Raw genomic sequence first — 21,670 nt, forward strand, 5'->3', positions numbered from 1 at the left:
ATTTTTAAAATGCAAACACCCCTGGGGCTCCTGGGTGGCTCAGTCAGTTAGGCATCCGACTTCAGCTCAGGTCATGATCTCACGGTTTGCGGGTTCAAGCCCTGTGTCAGGCTCTGTGCTGACAGCTCAGAACTTGGAGCCTGCTTCAGATTCTGTGTCTCCTCTCTCTCTGCCCCCGCCATGCTCATGCTCTGTCTCTCTCTGTCTCTCAATAATAAATAAATGTAAAATAAAATAAAATAAAATAAAATAAAATAAAATAAATAAAATGCAAAAACCCCTGAGAAGGCACAAATTGATAAGCTCAACAAGTTCCTCTCATGCCCATAGGAGAAGCTTCTGGCCTTAAGTGCCCTGAGCATGGATGGAAGGGGATGGAAGAGTATGAAGGAGTGGTAGCAAAACGCTGCCTCCCTAAAATAATGAATTTGAATTTCTGACATAAACCCCCACTCCTACCCACCCCTGAGGCACTGAACTGCAAACACGGAGCCCAAGCATTTTTAAGTGGTGCTGGGCTTTAACCTGCAAATGCATATTGGTGATATCCATATATTCATTTTCTTGTGGCTGCTGTAACAAAGTATCATAAACTTGTGTGGTGTTTAGGAGGCATTTGAAGCCCCACTGCCTGGCTTTAAAGCTCAGAAATTTATTCTCCTATGGTTCTGGGGTTTAGAAGTTCAAAATCAGTATCACTGGGCCAAAATCAAAAGGTTGGCAGGGCCGTGCTTACTGTAGAGTCTAGGAGAGAATTTGTTCCTTGCCTTTTCCAGTTTCTGGCGGCTGCCGGTAGCCACATGCCTCCAATCTCCGAGGTCAGCATCCTCAAATCTATTTTATTGTCACATCACCTTCTCTTCTCAGCCTTTGACACCAGATGGTATCAAATATCTCTCTGCCCATCTCTCATAAAGATACGTATGACTGTGTTTAGTGCCCACCCAGATAATCCAGGATAATCTCCCCCTCTCAAAGTCCTTAATACAATCACATCTCTTGTGACACATAAGGTATCATTCACAGGTTCCAGGGATTAGGACACGGATACCTCTCAGGGAGCCATATTTCAGCCAACCGCACTCGAACAGGTGGAAAACAAAAAAGAAGCAAAGACCCTTTTGCTATCTAGAGGGAAGGAGGGGGGGGGGAAGGAAGGGGGGGGAAGTGAAATTGGGAAGCAAAAGTGTGCTGGAAGTAAAGCTGGACTCCAGACCTGTGAACTGGAAAGCAGGAGAGGTCCGTGCACAGGAAGGTGGAGGACCCATACCTTCACAGGACGTTCCCCCCTAGGCCTGGCCTCTCAGAGCCCATGTGGGATCCAAGAGGTAGCTTTGGCAGGGAGTTTGGAGTCTTGGGGCTAGAGAAGCTTGGGAAGAGCCCTTATGGAGAGGAGAGTCATCTCATGTGATGGGCGTGGGACACAAATGGGCCTTTTCCAGAGGTCAGAAAATGGATCCAATAGAGGCAGGTTACCTTGGGCCTAGAGGGAAGACAGACATGGAAAAATTATATTTGGCTCTCCACACATTTGACACTGATTGTCCTCTTTCTTGAAGCTCTCCCTTCTGGTTCTCCTCTTGCCTCTGTAACTGTTCCCTCAGGGTCCCTTTCTCTGGCCCCAGGTGTCCATAGTAGTAACCTGCTCCTAATGATCCCATATGGTCTCTTTCCCTACCTTTGATTCACTTTCTGCAAAATAAATAGAGTGAGATAATCGGTGTTAAAAGCACTGTGTCTGAGCCCCACTGCCTGGCTTTCAATTCTGGCTGTACCACCTCCTATGTGTGGTCTCAGACAAGTGCCTTACAGGCTGTATCGCTGAGTTCAGAATCTCCTTGCAGGAAATGGGGACAATCAGGCTGTCTGAGGAACTGAGATAAAGCACACAATTAGCTGGCAGCTGGTGAACAACGTTAGCCAGTGTTGGTATTTGTTGCAGTTGTTGCCTCGTTCAGCTCTCTACATGTCTTCTGTTGTGTGTCTGAACCCAGGAGGGGTGGGAGGGGGTGCCAAGTGACCACGGTCATCAGGCAGAGGGGCAGAGCTGGAAGGGAGTGGGAGGGGAGAAAAGATGGGCACCAAGGCTTTCCCCTCATGGAAAAAACATTTTTCTGAGGGTGACAGCAGCAAGGAGAGAAGCTGAGGCTGTAGCCCCGAGACCCAGGAGCAATAGAGCATGGTGTGTCCCCCAACACCTGCTGCCCTTCGCCTCGTCCCTCAGCCAGCCATAGCCCCTAAGACTTGGCTGACCCCTGGTCTTCCTCATTTCCTGCTGGAGAAGATGGAGGGGCTCTGAACAATGCTGCACAGAGTGGAAACACTGGGCCTATGGAGAAAGGTGAAAGGGGCAGGAATTATTTAGTTAGACAGGAGGCAGCCAAGGAGAGATTTAATAACAGTCTTTGAAGATCTGAAGGGTTATTATATAGAAATTGGTGACCGGCTGGCCCTTCTTCGCTCAGAGCACAGGGCCAAAAGAAATGAGTTTATGCTCTGGAAGAAGAGATATTCAGGTTAGGTAAAGATAGATAGATAGACAGAAAGATGATAGATAGATAGATAGATAGATAGATAGATAGATAGATAATGATCTTCCTGTGTGGGTGGAATGGGCCATTAATGGACCTACAGTGGACACACATGGTGCAGCATGATGCTTGGAGGACAGGCCTCCAGAGTACTCAGGGACACCTCTATCCAAGCAGTGATCCGAGGAGCAGACACCCATTGACTGGGATGGCAGTGTCTTTCCCAGTTGGTACAGTGATGGGCCCTCTCCCCAACTCCCAGCCCCCATCCCATCTCCTACCCCCCGGAACAAAATCCTTGGAATTGTGTGGAGAAAAATAGGTCATCCTATAGGGGGAGTGGGATGGTGGTGAACCATGCAGGGGGGGCACTTTTCTCATAATAAAAAGAAGAATGCTCCCCAAACACCACACAAATGCACCAGAATCTCATGAATTGTCCCTATGCCTTTTCTTGGAGATGAGCTTTCTCTGTTTAGGAGAAAATGGCCTTTCTGTTCTGGGCTACCGGTGGCTGGAGCGGGTCCCCTTGGCTCATTCATTTAACAGACATTCATGGAGTGCCTGGGCCATGCTCGAAGGTAACAGGACTGGCAGCTTCATGAAACAGAGCAGTTATGTTTAGTGGTGAAAATCAAAAAGAACACAGATTCTCATTCAGCTCGGGGTCCTCTCTTCTCACAAATGGAGGATGCTGGCAGGAAAGAACAAGACTGTGTGTCTTTCTCAGAGCTATGGTCACCCACACTTCCTAATATTTAGCCCCTGCTCTCTGCCAGGCCCAGTACTCAAATGCATAGTATCTCACTTAATCATCATGAGACCACATTGAGGTCCTGTTATTAACTCCCTGGCAAAACACTAGTATCAACCTCATGAGGTTGTTGCAGTTACACAAGTTAAAATAGTAAGGCACACCTCTGCCGTATAAGCACACGCTATTATCATTGCTGCTGCTGATGTTGTTAAAGAGACCAAATGTTCCATCCAAGTTCACTCAGCTTGTAAGGCAGAGCCAGGCCTATCTGACACCAAAGTCTATGCCCTTTCTTTCTGTCCACTCACCACACATGGAGGCACCATGCACTGCAGTCAAAAGTATAGGCTCTAGGAGTTAGAAAAACAGACCGCCATTTGAATTCCAGCTCTGCTGGTTTCCAACTAGGTGATCTTGGGCAAGCCACTTTGTCCCTCTGAACTTTAGTTTATGAATCTATAAATGGGGATAATAATAGGACCAGCCTCCAAGTTAATTTTGAAGATTAAGTGCTATAGGACATGAAAACTCTAAATAAGTACTTAATGCACATCATTATTATTACTCTCATCAGCCATTGAAAGGGCAAAGACTAATTCACCAAAAAAACAGAAGTCTAAGCTGGCAAAGAAGAGATACACTACTTTGGGCTTCAGGTCATCTGGAGACCCACTGCTAACACATTCCTGATAATACTGTCAAGAGGTGGCTTTTTGGTAGTTGAAGATTTCACCAGAGTGTATGTTTCATTGTCCTTAAATCCATAAAAACTGGCCAGAAAATCCCTGAGTATCCTTGACACTTTAAGAACGCTGGGTAGGGGGCGCCTGGGTGGCGCAGTCGGTTAAGCGTCCGACTTCAGCCAGGTCACGATCTCGCAGTCCGTGAGTTCGAGCCCCACGTCGGGCTCTGGGCTGATGGCTCAGAGCCTGGAGCCTGTTTCCGATTCTGTGTCTCCCTCTCTCTCTGCCCCTCCCCTGTTCATGCTCTGTCTCTCTCTGTCCCAAAAATAAATAAACGTTGAAAAAAAAAATTAAAAAAAAAAAAAAAAAAAGAACGCTGGGTAGATCAACAATAGTTTCGGAGGCTTCAGGTCTAATGTGACAGAGAAGCCCACCCAGGCCAGCAGTGGGGCGGTTTCTATTCTGAAGGTCAAAGGTGGGCTTTAATGCTGCAACCTGTCAGGGACTACTGAGAGCCCCATGCACCTAACATGTGCTTGACACAAGCTTGCATCTAGAAACAAGGAGACAGAGACAAGATCAATGGTCAGGAATACACAGGGGTACGTTCAAAGACTTCTGCTGCTGTTGCAGGAAATAAACTGGCTTCCGTTGTCTTTCACCTGAGTTGCTCTGTTGAGACTCTTCTAAGTCACATTTTAAGTTTTAATTTTATATTCGTCTTAGGGAGTAAATACCAATGACCCACCACTTGAGTCCTTTGTAATAAATACCATTTTATTGTAAATGGCAGATCCCTTGCTCAAAGCACAGGTGAGAACCAAAACACAAAGCAGAATCCCCTCTGGAGCGGGGGGGGGGGGGGCTTGGCCCCAGCCAGAAACCCAATGACCATCCAGGGTCTTGTAAAAGCAAACACTAACATAAGCACTTACCATATTCCTGGCACTATTTGAAGTGCTCTGCATATATTAACTCATTTAATCCTCACAGCAACCCTATGAAGTTGGAAATATTATCATCTCCATTCTATATATGGGGAAACTGAGGCACAGAGAGGCTAATACCTAGCCCAAGATCAAACAGCTAGTAATCTGCTGAACCACAATTTGAATTTCTGTTCTTTACTTAGGAGCTATATTCAGGCCTCTCCTGTGCAGGAGCATGGACATATAGGACTGAGATCTCAGAGCCCCTAAAGAAATACGAAGCGGCACTTGGGGGTGGGAGTGTGCAAGACGATGAGTATGGGCATTACATTAGGAACTGAGTGCTAGAATCTTCTTTTTTCTTTTCATGTTCTTTTTTAGTAATGGTGGGGGTGGTGTTGGTTGGTTGGTTGGTTGGTTGGTTGGTTGGTTATCGATTGCTAGTTTTACCTCTCTAAAAGGGTATTTGTTCCTAGATGCAAGTCTAAGTATGGAGCTTGGAGTGATTTTTTTTAGCCAGCTGATAAGCTAGCAAGTATCCCATAGACCCAAGGTCAGTGACAGCAGTAGCAGGACAAGTCCATTGCTGCATCTGGGGTGTGTCGGGTCTCAGAAACTATGAGAGTCCATATGGTCCTGTCAGAGGCCAGAGGCTATGTCCAGCAAAAGGTGACCACCACTAAGCTCCAATTAGAGCAAGAGCCTCAGTGGCAACTGCTCCCCTCAATGTAGCCATGGTGACCCCAGGACTCAGACTGATGAAACGTTTACAGGGAAGGATTTGGAAAGAAGGTGGATGGAAGAGCAGACAAGGGAAAGAGAAGTAAAAGAAATGGTGATTCTAGGTGTGTCTGGATCAGGAGCATTCCTGGTGGAGACCCCAGACAATTCTGACATCTCCAGGGCTGTGTTCTTGGCTCGGTCCATCTAGAATCCTGTCTGCAAGAGTTGACTCTTGGCCACCCAGAGGTCCAAGTTCAATTCTAAGACCATCTGGGACACCTATGGAAAGTTGCCTATGAAAAGCATCACCTAGGCCTATGAAAATTATGCTAACTATAGCTATAGCCTAAGGCATCTATCTCCCATTTTTTGGTGACGGTGACCTTACTCCTACCACCTAAGAAACCAAGCTTGCTCAAGCTCTCTTAGCTTTCAGCTCACAAAAGGAAGAAGTGAAGGGCTTTTTGTTTTTCCCAGGTGGAGCCTACATTAGGCTTTTCAACAGGACCATTTCTAGGTACGCCACTGAGTCATAGAAATGCAGGGAAGGAGAGCCTCTTCTCCCCACACAGATATAAAAGTGCCAGTGCTAGCAGAGGTACAGAGCAGCAGAGAACCAAGATAGGAGAAATCAGGCTTTGTACTGGGCCAAGTGAGCATTGCCTGGTCAGATCTCACACTGACAGTAAACAGCCAACCAGTTGTGCTGGTGCATTCTAGTCCCAGCCTAGAGGAAGGAGCCTCCATAGTCAGTTTCCAGCATTATTTTCTGGTTGTTCTGTGCATGCATTCTATCTTCCCCTACCACCCCCAACAAGTCCTTGAGCTACTAAAGAACCTTGTCATAGGAGATGATATTTTAAACATTTATCTCAAAAAGTAACAATTAGTCACATTGACTGATGGCTTGGCTAATGAACTGGGAGAACTAGCTGGAAGGTGTTAGTGAACTATGTGACTCATCATCTCCACTTATCAGCTACCCACTCTCCCCCCACCAATTGAAACAGAAGAGTCTCCAAGGAAGGAAGACAAGAATTAGTACCAGCTCAGAGCTTCTAAGCACTGAGCCAGGCCCGCTGCCCACATCATCTTGCTTACTTCTATACAACCCCCTTGAGATGGAGCTGTTGCATTTAGAAGGGGAAAAGCATGTATGGAGCTCTGATGTTCCTGGAGAGGCCTTCTTAGGGGAGACGTGGGTCACGTTGGTGAATTCACCTTGTCACAAGCCCTGGCATCCTTAGCCTTGCAGGCTCAGAAAACTCACAAAGAGCAGACCCATTTGTTGGGGACAGATTCACAGGAACCAAGCTCAAGACCGCATGTTAACATGGCCATGACAATGAGAAGTGCATCCATCCCATGGAACAGAATAGTGCATTGTCTATGAATATTGGAAGCCAAGTTATTCACAAATGGCCATGTGGTGAGCATAGAATCAGCAGAGAGGTGGCTGATGGGGGAGTCCAGAGTAGTGCTCAGAGGACTCTGTAATTACGGTTCATCTACTGAGCCTCAGCTCAGGAGTCACTCTGCAGGAAGCCTCCCTGTCCCCATCTTCCATCCCCAATACCAAAGCCAGGCCAACACACCCTCTCTATGATCCCAGAATGCATAGTCCTCCCACGGCACTGGCCACACTATTCAACAATCCTCACTAACCACACTAATAGTCTGCACTGCTGCCTATCACACCCCTTTGAGGCCAGGAGGGTGCCTCATTCCTATGATGTCCCTTTCACCTGCCATGTAGACAGTGCTTTGCTACTGGAGACATTAAAAAATGCAAATCTAAATCTTTGAGCCAGGACTCCCTCCTCACTGGGCAGTGCCTGAGGGTCTGCCAACTTTGGGTATGCTGACCTTACCCTTCTGTTTGTTCTCCAAAGAGTATATATACTGCTGTGAGTTTGTTTCCTACTAGCAAAATTATGATCACACACCACACTCACCTTCCTAAGACTAGACCCAGTCTTCTCGACTGAGGTTTGTATATCACCTGCTACACATCAGACCCACAGCATGTCCTGGGTCCCTCCACTTGTGACTTGTACTGTACATGCAGAGTTTTGGATTTAGTTCTCAGAGGGCAACCAAAGTATCTAATGATAAGGGAGTGGTTAAATAAACCATACCTCCTTACAATGGCCTACTGTGCATCCAACACAATGATGTTTTAATGAAGCAGAGGAATGCTTATTCTATGATATTATGGGGAAAGGAAGTACATCATATGTACATCATGTAATTTTATCTGTGTGAATAAAAGCATAAAGTACTGGAAAGATTTATTTAACTGCTAAAAGTAGCTACTTCTACATGGGAGGGTAACAGTTGATTCCAACCCCCTTTCTCGTTAAGCCTTTCTGTGCTTCCCAATCTATAGTAAGTATGATGTTACTTTTATAGTTAAGTAAAACAATAAACTTTACTGAAAAATTCATGACTAGAATATTTACCATTTCTCTAAAAAATATATTTGTATTTAATTATGTATCTTCTAATGATTTTTTTTTGGTAAGTCACAGAGAAACTGGATTATAAAAAAGTCTCCTCCTTCCCCTATCCCAGGCAGAAGAGGTATCCCAGTGTGTCTACAACTGGGATCTAGAACTGGTGTCAACCCTGTCCAGGCTTGTCTCCCTTCCCCATCCCCCTTTCACCCAGATGCTTTCCTGGGGCACCCCTGTCAGCATGGGGAATAAACTGTCCAAGGTCATGTGTAAAGATGGAAAGATACATATGATGCTTCCATTAAAGGACTAGGTAGTTACCGACATGACTTCAAATTCTTTCCAATAATTATGTGATGCTTCAACCAAATCTCTCCTATGTAGCATTTTAAAAAATTTTGGCCTCGTTTTACTGACATAAGATTCACATAACATAAAATTAACCATTTGATAATGAACAATTTAGTGGCATTCAGTACAGTGTTGTGTGACCACCATCTATGTCTAGTTCCAAAATTTTTTCATCACCTCAACAGAAAACCTCATGCAGTAAAATAGTTCTTCACATTCTCCTCTCTCCCCAACCCCTGGCAACCACCAATCTGTGCCTGTGTGTATGGATTTATTATTCTGAATATTTCATATAAATGGAATCATACAATAGGTGGCATTTTGAGTCTGTCTTCTTATACTTAGCTTAATCTTTTCAAGGTTCATCCATGTTATAGCATGTATATTTCATTCTTTTTGTGGCTAAATCATATTCCATTGTATGGATCTACCACATTTTGTTTATCCACTCATCCAATGATGGACATTTGGGCTATTTCCACCTTTTGGCTATTGTGAGTAGGGCTGCTATGAACATATGTGCACATGTACTTGGCTTCTATGTAGTATTAATGACCTTATATTTTAGGGTAAATATCTGTCCTCACCATCTCAAGGCTTCCATCTGGGGACTGCCACATTCAGGAGCCAACCTCTCTGTGCTCCAAACCAGGACAAAGTTCCAGCAAGTCAGAAAGATTGAAAATGTTGTCGATTCAAAAATAGCTAGCCGTGACAGGCCTTGGAGGTGGATTCTAGGAGCAAATTAGTGGGAGAAAAAGAGGATGTGGCAAATAAGGAGTAATTACTACTACAAATCTCTGGGAGTGTCATTTAGTTAAGCAAAACGGTGGCAATTGAATTGGCCACATCCAACTTCTCATTCATTATTAATGTCTGAGAGTAGGTTTCATTGTGCTAATACCTCATGGTGCAGCTCTGGCTGGACCCCTAGACATATTTAGGGAAAGAGTGCCACACATCTCAGCTGACCACTGGCTTCCAGATGCACTAGGTCTCATCAACTGGCTTCACCAAACCCCCAGAGAATGGCTTTGTCCCAGCAAACAGGGTGAGCAAGACATCATCCCAAATATGGTGACCCATCCCAACTTGTGTTTCCTGGCCACACTGGGCAGCTAGGTGAAAATTAGGGAAAACAGCTCAGAGAGGAGGTCAAGTATAATGGTTAGGAGTCCAGACTCTGAGACCAGAGAACTGCCAGCCTGCAGTTGAACTCTGCCTCCGGTTCTTGCTAGCTGTGTGACCTTGTGCAAGTCACAACCACTCTGAGGCTCAGTTTACCAACTGTCAACAGGCAATAGTGGAAAATACCAACCTCATCCAGGTGCTATATAATTTAAAAGAGAGTGTAGGATACATTAGTTGAAGAGCTCAATAAATGTCAGTTAGCTAGGGTGGTATTGTAACACAGAGTAGTTCCAGGATTATATCCCCTGCCAGCATACTGCAAGAGCCCCAGTTCCCTTATCCCAGGAAGGCCCAAGGAGACCAATTTAAGTCTCCTAGTCTCCCTGTGGCAACCATTTTCCTAGCCTCAGACACACACACAGGCCCAATGCCCTCTACCTGGCTGTGGCTGATGCCACCAGATCCCTGGAACCTTATCTTCATCTGGGGGCACAGACTGTCTCAGGCTTTAGCATCTGAAATGTAGCCCTCACACATCAAGCAGGGCCCAGAGGCCAACATCGGGATAACTCCTCCAGGGAGATGGGGTAAGGGGCTATCGATTCTTTTGGCTTTTTATCTTCTTTTTAAGGAATGTGATTTGTATGTTTAAAAAATATGTACATTTAAAGATACCGCGCTTAATAAGTAATACACAAATATGGCAAAAATAAATATAGGAATGAGTACATTCTGGGAACCATTGATTCTAGTCTGAAGTGACTTCTGAGCCTGTGACTATGACTTATACAATGACCCCCTGATGTCATTTGATCTCTTTACCTCAAGGCCATATTCACCAAACAGCCTTTTCCTACTTACACTCCCTCTCAGCAAGGTGCTATGTAAGTGCTGACACATACAAAGCGGAAGAAGAAATGAGCTCTGTCCTCACACCTGGTAAACTAGGCAGGCATGTCCACCAATAGCACTGGGAGGGAGCAGCCAGAGGGAACTCCTTTGGACGTTTCTGTCAGTGGTGCTTCCAGGCTGTGCTTAAAGGTCCCTGAAATATCTAGACTCTGAGCTGAGACTCTATCAAGGAAGTTGGTCAAAACAGATGCTATGGGGTTAGAACTTTGCAACATGCTGGTGTATTGCAGTGTGGTGGTACACAAGCGGTGATCCCATGCTAAGGGCAGTGGGGCTATCAGGTTGTCACATGACAACCCTCGTGGCATGGCGTGATGGTGGCGGTAGTGTGCGGTATAGGGTCTGCCTACACTCTCACAGTGTGGAGTTGTGTCGGTGCCAAGTTCCACTTTGTCGTGGTGGAAAGTTCTGGCCATGTGCTGTTACAGCTGTCAGCAATATTGTGCCCACTTGCCAAGTTGTTACCAGGTCACGATGGCTTTCCTGTGCTCCAGCTTTATGAGCTTGCATTGTGATGTGGCAGTGGGATAGGGTGCAACACCACCTTTCTTGCTAGAGGGACTCCCATGTGGTTTGTGACCAGAAATTCTTTTCATTTCAGTGCCCAAGACACTGCGTGTTCCCTTCACTGGTCCATTTCCTCCTGAAACCCCAGCAAGGGCTGCAAACACACCACACGCGGTTCTCCTCAGGCAGAAGAGCATTTAGTGACAGTTACCGGGGAGGCCTAGTAACTATGATCTCAGTTTTGTCTCGGGGGTCTGCCAGGTGCTTTCTGAAGCTGCCACATAAAAGGCAATTGTCAGGCCAAGTCCAAGGAGGCAGGAAAGGAGCAGAGGCACAGCTCAATCCCCTAGTCAGGGTTAACCTTCTCCTGGCATCAGCAGGAAGCAGTGGCTCCTAACTCACCAAGGGAGCAGTCAGCTGGCCAGCTTCTGCCCTTGTGCCTGGTGACCATGGCCTGCCCCACTGGCCCAAAGAGCCTCTGAGGCTGAAGGTTCTCAAGATACCCGTGTCCTGCCTGCATTTTGTCAAGAAAGGCATGGAACCATACAAAACTGTGGTCCTGACCTTAAAATGTGTCTGTTCAGTACACATGAGGCAGAAATCTGCTCATTCCCATATGCCTCACTTCTCCGGGCCTCATAGGCTGGGGGAGTCTGGTAAGACAAAACAAGGGATTCTCATTACTCATGGTAGTTAGGTCACATCAGGCTGTCTCCAATCGGAACCACTGCTCACAGAGGAAATCAGGACTAGTTTCTTATGAGCCTCCACTCACAACATAACTTTGTTTTCTGTGTGTTTCTGTGTAAACACCTTATTTAATATATATTGTCAATTCATTAACATTGACCTTACAGCCAACAGCATTATAACTCATGCCTCAACAAAGCTTATCTAACACACATACTTTCTCTGTAAGGCACATCCCAGCTTTCTTGTGCTTAGGAACCCAACTTGTGTTTAGCAGACAGTACTTCAGCACCACACCTGAAGCACTTTAGACAAGGAAATCAACCAAATAAAGCCCAAAAATGCAGAAGAAAACGTGGCACTAAATAGACTGGAAAGGACCCTTGTTACCAGTTTGAGAACTGAAACAAGAAGGCAGAGCTCACTTGTCCAACTTCAGCCAGGTATGTGCACGTCAGGCCACTCAAATTTGTCACCATTCTGCACATGCCATAAATGACCATGAAATCACCTTAAGTATTGATGTTGGGGTTACAAATAGATTTTAGCCAGTAGGCAAATTTGCAGATACATAATCTGCAAATAATGAGGATGTCCTGCAACTAGAAAAAGCATATTTAGAGACATACAGGACACAAGGAATCATTCATTCTAAGTGCTTTACATGTGTTGACTCATTTAATCCTGCCAGCAACACAATGAAGTGGGTGTTACTACTCTCCCTATTTACAGTTCAGGGAATGGAGGCAAAAAGCATCAAGGAATTTGCAGAAGTTCCCACAGCCAGGAACTGACAAAGCCAGGATATGAATCAGGTATCTTGCTCTAGAACCCCCATGCTTAATCCATATTGCCTCTGGGTAGAAATCTCCATCAATGACCTTAGTTTCTTAAGAGAATCACTTGGAAGTCAAAGAGCTGAACCCATTACCTTTCCTCTAGCATGGCAGGCTGACTCATACATTCTAATCCTGAGCAACTGAAGCTTTTCTAATGTTTCCAATGAAGCTGGTCTCCCATCTGTTATTTGATGATCTCCACTGAAGCTTCTAATACTCGCCTTGCTATTATTGATAAATCTGCCTTGGCTGCCCTGCCTGATTGGGGAGGGCCTTTTCTTCCTACCATTGAACTACTGAGTTGCCATCTTCCTACGATACTCCATCAACAGTTTTGTAGGGGAGGAGGGACTGTTGCATTATGTCCTCAGGACAAGTCATTAAGGCTAGGCACATGGTACCACCTCCATGACTCAGGCAAGAGGTCAGGTACCTACTTGAGAGTGATTCCCTACATAATAGTGATCCTCTGGCCCTCTGAACTCCTTTCCCCACTGGTGTATGTGCACAAATAGGTGGGAGGTGGTATGGTAAATGGCTACAAGCACCAGATTTGGGTTTGAGGAATGTGTCACTATGGAAAAGTAACAAAACTCTCTATGCTTCATTTTCAACACTAAAGTAGGTGCGATGCTACCTGCCTTATGATAACAGTGATAAAAGGGATAAAGTAGGGGTGATAATAATACCGGGCTCATATGGTGGTTGAGAGACTTAACTGAGAACAACCATATTAAAGATTTCACACAATACCTAGTACCAAGAAGAGCTCAGTGAGAAGCTACTTATTTTTCTTCCCACTTTTATTTCACAAGTATTAATTTTAGTGTTCTGGGCATACTACCATCAAATATAAAGGGCTTTTGTAGTTTCACACAAGAGTCCTAACACTTTCAAAATCAAATAGGACTCCTGGTGTTTTGTACAAATTTCTTAAGCTCCTAAGGTAGACATATAACTGCATATCTTCACCCCCCACTGCCAAAAAATTTCTAGAGGCACGTGTGGAATTCTAGGGAAGGTGGTAGCAATGATGATGTAATTTTATCTTTTTTTAGTCATCCCACAAAACAGAAAGAGACTAACACAGCAAAACCAAAATCCTTCAGACAATATCTACAGCAAAACAAACAATTCAGACCAGCTCCAAAATATGAACAATTGAGGAACAACCATGAATACCACCAAAACCATGTAACATCAGCAAATGTGCAGGGGGAAGCCAACAAGAGACAAAGAGATTTGTGTTGAACCTGAGATTTGGGGAACCCAAAATTGCCAATAGATACTCCCAAGGGAAGGGGAACACAATCTGGGGAAAACAGCCATAACTGGCAGGGGTCTTGCACAATTTAGTTTCTGAGCACAAGATCAGACAATACCAGAGCAGTCTGGGTACTATGAGCTCTTAGAAATAACAAGAGCAACCTTCCAAGACAAAGGCCTACATTGAGTAGAAAACACTGAGAATAGAATCTAATTTATGTAGGACAAGGTATTAGGGGGAAAGGAAAGAAACATTCCTGCTAAAACTGGGGGAAGGTAACTGAGCCAGCAAATGTTAGAATAAATTAAAGCCATATATTTGAACTCTTTGAAATAACATCAGAATAGTGAACTCTAGAGCTATGAAACTAGGAAAATGATCCTGGCCCACGCTCCCCTCCAAAGTGAATAGGAGAACTCATGCCCTTCAAGCATGATCAACAAAAAAGAATTGTGTTTCAATCCCACACAAAGTTATTTTAAGGAAAAAAGAGAATAAGGAGCAAAATGTCCCCCACAGACAATAAATAAGCCAGAAATAAAGACAAAAATGCAGAGAGGAAAACAAAGAAAACCCAGGCACCAGATGGCTGCCTGGGTGAATTCTATCAAAACATTTAAAAGATAAAATGCCAATCTTACAAAAACTGTTTTAGAAAACAGAAGAGGAGGAAACACTTCCAAACTAATTTTATGAGACTAGAAAAACCTTGGTACCAAAACCTTATGAAGACACCGGACATTACAGATCAATATCCCCCACGAATCTAGACATAAAACCCTTGAAAATACTGCAAGATGCAACCGTATATAAAAAGGATAAGCTTCATGATTAAAGTTCACTTCAGGAATGCAAGGCTGGCTTAACTTTCAAAAAGCATTCAATGTAACCATATTAAAAAGAAAAAAAGGAGAAAAATCATATTATCATTCCAGTAAATACAGAAAAACCCTTTCACAAAATTCAATACATATTCATGATTAAGGAAAAAAGTCTCTCAGCAAACTAATTCCTCAATCTCTGTGTTAGTATGGATTCTCCAAGAAGCAGATACCAAAATAAGATTAGACATGCAAGACATTTATCAGAGGAAATGCTTTCGAGAGGAAATAAGGAAAAGTCCTGGAAGAAGATGAATACAAGTCTTACTTCAGGTGAAGGAGGAGAGGAGGAAGGCCAGTGGTAGAGAAGACTACAAAACTCCAGTACAGCTTTTAGAGTTACGTAAAGCCTTCAGGTCACCCACCCACTAGAGGAACCCCATGTCTCCTAGGCATTGGCTGGGAAAAGTCTTTGGGAAGTGTCCCGTTAGCACAAAAAAGTGAGGGATTTCAAAATGCAGCTGCTGGAGCTGTCAGGCTTTAATTGCCCCACACTTGGAAATCTGATAGGTACATTCTCCTAGCCACCAAGGTTGTAAAAGGGTACGTATGAAAAACCTAAAACAAACTTCATACGTAATGAAACATGGAACACTTTTCTTCTTTTTTTTTCAAGAGAATATTAAATCATTTATTGATTACACATGATAATGGATGATACACAAGTTTAATCCCATCTATAATTGTATCTGATACCATAATTCAATTTAGATATATTGCATACGATGTGCCAACAATCATATTAATAACCAAATAAACTCCAGGACTTTGCTTGGGTGACCCTTTTAACGGTGGACTCCAGGTCACAACATGTTAACTGTCAGTTCAACCACACCAATGTTTGTGGAGACAATGGCTTCTGTGCCCAAGCAGGTTGCAAATAAATTTCAGATGGAGTCTGGCATCACCCTGAAGAAATTCTAACTTCACACTGTTGGGGTAGTTTACCAAGATGGCTTCAGAGTAGACTAACTTTACACAGCACATTTAAAAAAAGACACATTTATTCAGCATCATGATCAGACTATTATATTTAGCAATCAACAGCATGGGTGCAAAAAAAAAATCTACAGTAAAACCCTTTGTTGAAATGCTTTACACTTTCCACAGAACTGAAACTAAAATAACCTGCTATACAATTAGTCACAAATACAGTCCTCGAGTTTTTTGCCCATACACATGAGTATTGTCTAAAACATGTCTTCTTCGTAACAGCTAGGCCCTGCCACCACTGTGCTTGGCTGAGTTCACAAATCTGTTGTAACCTATAGCTTCCCTGTCACTTCTCTGGCTCTCCTCTCCTGCTAAGCTTTGTTTCCTGGCACTAATTAAAACCTTCCACCACTGCCATAGCTACTGCTGCTGCTGGAACCGCCACAGCCACCTTGGTTTCATAGTTTGGCAAAGTATTGGCCTCCACCACCATAGGGGCCAGTCTTTGTGCCTCCAAAATTTCCTCCTTTCATGGGTCCAAAATTTGAAGATTGATTGTTGTAATTGCCAAAATCATTACAGCTTCCACCACCTCCAAAGTTGCTTCCACTACCGCTGCCAAAGCTGCCTCTACCTCCTCCACTGTTATAGCTGTCATAGCTGCCACTCCCGCCATAGCCACTGCCCTGGTTTCCATAATCCTGTCCACCACTTTGATAGCCTCTGCTTCCTCCAGAGTAACCAGGGCCGCCTCCTCCATAACCACCATCATTACCAAATCCGTTATAGCCATCCCCACTGCCACCATATCCACCACCACCTTGACTGCCACCAAAGCCACCTCACCCACTGAAGTTTCCTCCATGGCCAAAGTTGTCGTTCCCACCAAAACCACCTCCACAACCACTGCTGAAGTTCCCAGAACCACTTCGACCTCTTTGGCTGGAAGAAGCACCAGCCATCTCTTGCTTAGATAAAGCTTTCCTTACTTCACTGTTGTGGCCATTCACAGTATGGTATTTTTTAATGACAATCTTGTCTACAGAGTCATGGTTGCCAAATGTTACAAAAGCAAAGCCTCTCTTTTTGCCACTGCCTCGGTCAGTCATGATTTCAGTCACTTCAATTTTCCCATACTATTCAAAATAATCTTTTAGGTAATGTTTTTCAGTGTCTTCTTTAATGCTACTGACAAAAATCTTTTTCACAGTTAAGTGGGCACCAGGTCTTTGAGAATCTTCTCTCGAGACAGCCCTCTTTGGTTCTACAACTCTTCCATCCACCTTGTGTGGCCTTGCATTCGTGGCTGCGTCCACCTCTTCCACAGTGGCATGCATACGTGACAAACCCAAAGCCTCTGGAGAACTTGGTGTTTGGATCTCTCATTACTACACAGTCCGTAAGCATTCCCCACTGCTCAAAACGGCTCCTCAGACTCTCATTGGTTGTTTCAAAGCTCAAACCTCTGATGAAAAGCTTCCGCAGCTGTTCAGGCTCTTTGGGAGACTCAGACCTAGACATGATGGTGGTGAGAGGGGAGACTTTCACGATGCTTACTCAGCGGCATCCATGGGCAGAAAGGCAACACTTTTCTTCTAAGAACAGGCATAAGTCAAGGATGTCTACTATTCTGCATTGTACTGAGATTTGGTCCCAGCCAATGCAGTAAAGGAAGAAAAAAAGCATAAAGCTTGGAAAGGAATAAGTAAATTATTACACACGTAAAATACTTACCCCCAAATCTACCAATTAATAAGAGAATTTAACAACCTTTCAGAATACAAGATCAATATACAAAAAGTAACCGCATGTCTATATACTAGCCACAAACAATTGGAAAATAAATTGAAAAACACCATTTACAAAAGTATCAAAAACCAGAAAAAGTTTAAGAGTAAATTGAACAAAATATATGCAAGCCCTCTATACTGAAAATTATAAAACATCTCTGGGAAATTAAAGAAGACTCAGATATATGGAGAGATATAACATGTTCATGTTATATGAAGCCTCAATACTGTTAAGACGTCATTTATCTCAAGGTTGATCTATAGGTCCAACATAATCCTGTTATGAACTAAATTGTGTGCCCCCCAATTCATATGTTGAAACCCTGACCACCCGTACCTCAGAAAGTGACTGCATCTGGAGACAGGGCCTTTAAAGAGGTGACTGAGTTAAAATAAAGCCATTAGGGTGATGCCTGATGCGATCCTACTGGTGTCCTTTACAAAGAGGAAATAACGAGCACACAGAGACACTGAGGATGCCCCCACAAAGAGGAAAGACCACGTGAAGACACAGCATGGAGGCAGCCATCTGCAAGCCAAGGAGAAACTAAACCTGCTGGCACCTTGACCTTGGACTTCTAGCTTCCAGAACTATGTGAATATACATTTCTGCTGTTTAAGCCACCCAGTCTGTGGTATTTTGTTGTGGCGGTGCTATCAAACTCACACAAATCCTCCCCAAAATCCCAGAAGGCTTTTTTTATAGAAATTGACAAGCTGATTCTAAAATGTAAATGGAAAGGCAAAGGGCCTGAAATAGCCACGACAATCTTGTTAAATCTTTTTAAAAAGTCACAGGACTTATATTACCTGATTTCAAAATTTACTATAAAGTTACAGTAATCAATGCAGTGTGGTATTGGTATAAGTGTAGACAAATAGATGTCTAGAGAAAACAGAAGCAGACCCATGTGTATACAGTCAATTGATTTTTCACAAAGATGTTAAGGCCATTCAATGAAGAAAGAAAAGCCTTTTCAATGAATCTGACAACTGGATATCCATGTTAAAAATCAAAATCAAAAACCTCAGACCATATACAGGAATTAATTCAAGATAGGAAAGTGCTAAAACAATAAAACTAGAAGAAAATATAGGAGAATACCCTTATGACCTAGGGATAGGGAAAACGTTTCCAAAGAGAACACAAAATATGCTAAATATAAAAGAAAAAAATGATAAATTGGGCTTCACCAAAATTAACAACATCCACATATCAAAAGATACAATTAAGAGGGGGTGGGGGGGAAGGCAAGTCACAGACCAAAAGAAAATATCTGCGAAACATATACCTGACAAAGAAGTTGTATAAGAAATATATAAAGAACTACAAATTGGGGCACCTGGGTGGCTTAGTTGGTTAAGTGTCCGACTCTTGATTTCAGCTCAGGTTATGATCTCATGGCTCATGAGTTAGAGCCCCACATTGCGCTTCCTGCTGACAGTGCAAAGCCTGCTTGGAATTCTCTGTCTCCCTCTCTTTCTGCCCCTCCCCTGCTCACTCTCTAACTCTCTCTCAAAAATAAATAAACATTTTTTTTAAAAGAACTAAAATCACTAATAAAACTACAACTATTTAAAAAGGGCAAATGCTTCAAGAAGAACTTCACAAAAGAAGATATATAAATGGCTAATAAGCACATGAAAGGATGTTTAACATCATTAGTCATCAGAGAAATTAAAATTAAAACCGAAATGAAATATCACTCCACATCCATTAGAATGGCTAAAATTTAAGACTGATGATACCAGTTGTCAGTGAGAATATAGAGCAACTGGAACATTCATACATTGTTGGTAGTTTGTTAATGGTACAACACTTTTGAAAAATAATTTCTTGTTTTTTTAACTTTTTTATTATTTTTAAAAATTTTACTGAGACATAATTGATATGTACAATTATATTTGTATACAGCATGTATATTACATCCCCAGGACTTACTTATTTTATAACTGAAAATGTGTAACTTTTGACCATCTTCACTCATTTCACCACCTCAAAGCATCCCCTGATCAATCTATTCTCTGTATGTATGAGTTCCTTGTGTTTCTTTTTAAGATTCCACGTGTGAGATCATATGGTATTTGTCTTTCTCTGGCTAGCTTACTCTACTTAGCATAATGCCCTCAAGTTCCATTCATGTTGTCACAAATGGAAAGATTTCCTTCTTTTCATGGCTGAATAATAGAATAATATTCCTGTGTGTGTGTGTGTGTGTGTGTGTGTGTGTGTCACATTTTCTTTATCCATTCACCCATTATTCATCCATCGATGGACATTTAGGTTGCTTCCATGTCTTGGCTATTGTAAATAATTATGCTGCAATGAACACTGGCATGCAGATATCTTGTTGAGTTAGTGTTTTCATTTCCTTTAGATAAATAACAAGTGGAACTGTTTTTTATAACAGCTAGCACACTCCTACCTTATGAGCAAACTGTTCCACTTTTAGGTATACACTCAAGTAAAATGAAAAAAACATGTATTCACAAAAAGACTCGTGCAAAAATATTTATAGCGGCTTTTTTCTCTTTTTTCTTTTATTTTTTAATTCAAGTATAATTAGCTTATAGTGTTATATTAGTTTCAGCTGTATAATGATTCAACAATTCCTCAGTGCTCATCACGGTAAGTGTGCTCTTAATCACCTTCACCTATATCATTTATGCTCCACCCACCTCCCCTTTGGCAACTACCATTTTGTTCCCTACAGTGAAGAATCTGTGTTTTTCAAAAGAGACTCGAAAATATGGAGAACAAACTGAGGGTTGCTGGAGGAGTTGTGGGAGGGGGGATGGGCTAAATGGGTAAGGGGCATTAAGGAATCTACTCCTGAAATGATTGCTTCACTATATACTAACGAATTTGGATGCAAATTTTAAAAAATAAAAAATAAAGTTAAATTATAAAAAAAAAGAATCTGTGCTTTTGTTTGTCTCTTTTTTCTGTGTTCATTTATTTTGTTTCTTAAATTCCACATATGAGTAAAATCATATGGCACTTGTCCTTCTCTGACTGACTTATTTCACTTAGCATTATACCCTCTACATCCATCCATGTTGCTGCAAATGGCAAGACTTCATTTTTTTATGGCTGAGTAATTTTCATATATATATATATATATATATATATATATATATATATATATATACATATACATATATATATATATATACATATACATATATATATACACACACATCACACCTTCTTTATCCATTCATCTATGGATGCACACTCGAGTTGCTTCCATATCTGGGCTACTATAAATAATGTGCCAATAAACATAGGGGTCTATATACCTTTTTGAATTAGTGTTTTTGTTTTCTTTGGGCAAATACCCAGTAGTGGAAGTAGTGGATCATATGGTAATTCTATTTTTAATTTTTTGAGAAACCTCCATACTGTTTTCCACAGTGGCTGCACAAGCTTGCATTCCCAAGTGCACAAGGGTTCCTTTTACTCCATGTTCTCCACAACATTTATTTCCTGTGTTTTTTATTTTATCCATTCTGACAGGTGTGCGGTGATACTGTGGTGTGGATTTGCATTTCCTTGATGATTAGTGATGTTGAGCATCTTTTCATGTGTGTGTTGGCCATCTGTATGTCTTCTTTGGGGAAATGTCTATTCATGTGTTCTGCCCATTTTTAATTGGATTAAAATTGGATTTTTAATTGGATTTTGTTTTGGGGATGAGCTGTATAAGTTCTTTATATATTTTGGATATTAACCCTTTATCAGATGTATCATTTACAAGTATCTTCTCCTATTCAATCAGTTGCTTTTTGTTTTGTTGATGGTTTCTTTCACCATGAAAAAGCTTTTTATTTCGGTGTAGTCCCAGTAGTTTAATTTTGAATAGCATTTTTATTCTTATACCCCCAAAATGGAATAAACTAAATTCATCAACAAATGAATGCATAAATTGTGGTATATCTAATATGTAATACCACCCATAAATTAAAAAGAACATATTACTGATACATTCAAGGACATGTGTAAATCTTAAAACATAAATTAAGTACAAGAAGCCAGACACAAAATAGCATATACTGTAGAATCAATTTATAATATATTTGAAAACTGGAAAAACTAAACTATGGTGGTAGATATTAGAACACTGTTACCTCTGGGATACAGTAGGAGGTTGTCTGGAGAGGAGGGAGAAGAAACTTTTTAGAGTGATAGAATTGTTTTCTGTCTTAATTAGTGTTTTGTTCCACATACAATTTGTCAAAATCATCAAACTGTACCCATAATGAATTTCACAGTAAGTTAGTTATACC

At 42.3% G+C, this 21,670-nt stretch overlaps 1 protein-coding gene and 1 pseudogene across 1 annotated transcript in view; both read right to left on the reverse strand.

Moving 5' to 3' along the window:
* Window positions 1-1,266: 1,266 nt before the first annotated feature.
* LOC123600471 overlaps window positions 1,267-21,670 on the reverse strand; it is a 121,226-nt gene continuing 100,822 nt past the window's right edge. Inside the window, exons 4-5 of the mRNA XM_045482519.1 lie at window positions 11,545-11,633; window positions 1,267-1,483 (exon numbers count right to left, since the gene is read on the reverse strand). Coding sequence (XP_045338475.1) covers window positions 1,399-1,483; window positions 11,545-11,633 — 174 coding nt within the window. The 3' untranslated portion in view covers window positions 1,267-1,398. The remainder of the gene's footprint in view (window positions 1,484-11,544; window positions 11,634-21,670) is intronic.
* Window positions 15,644-17,111, reverse strand: LOC123601379 (annotated as a pseudogene).

The sequence above is a fragment of the Leopardus geoffroyi genome, chromosome D1 (assembly GCF_018350155.1).
Source record: "Leopardus geoffroyi isolate Oge1 chromosome D1, O.geoffroyi_Oge1_pat1.0, whole genome shotgun sequence".
In the NCBI taxonomy this organism is placed as follows: domain Eukaryota; kingdom Metazoa; phylum Chordata; class Mammalia; order Carnivora; family Felidae; genus Leopardus; species Leopardus geoffroyi.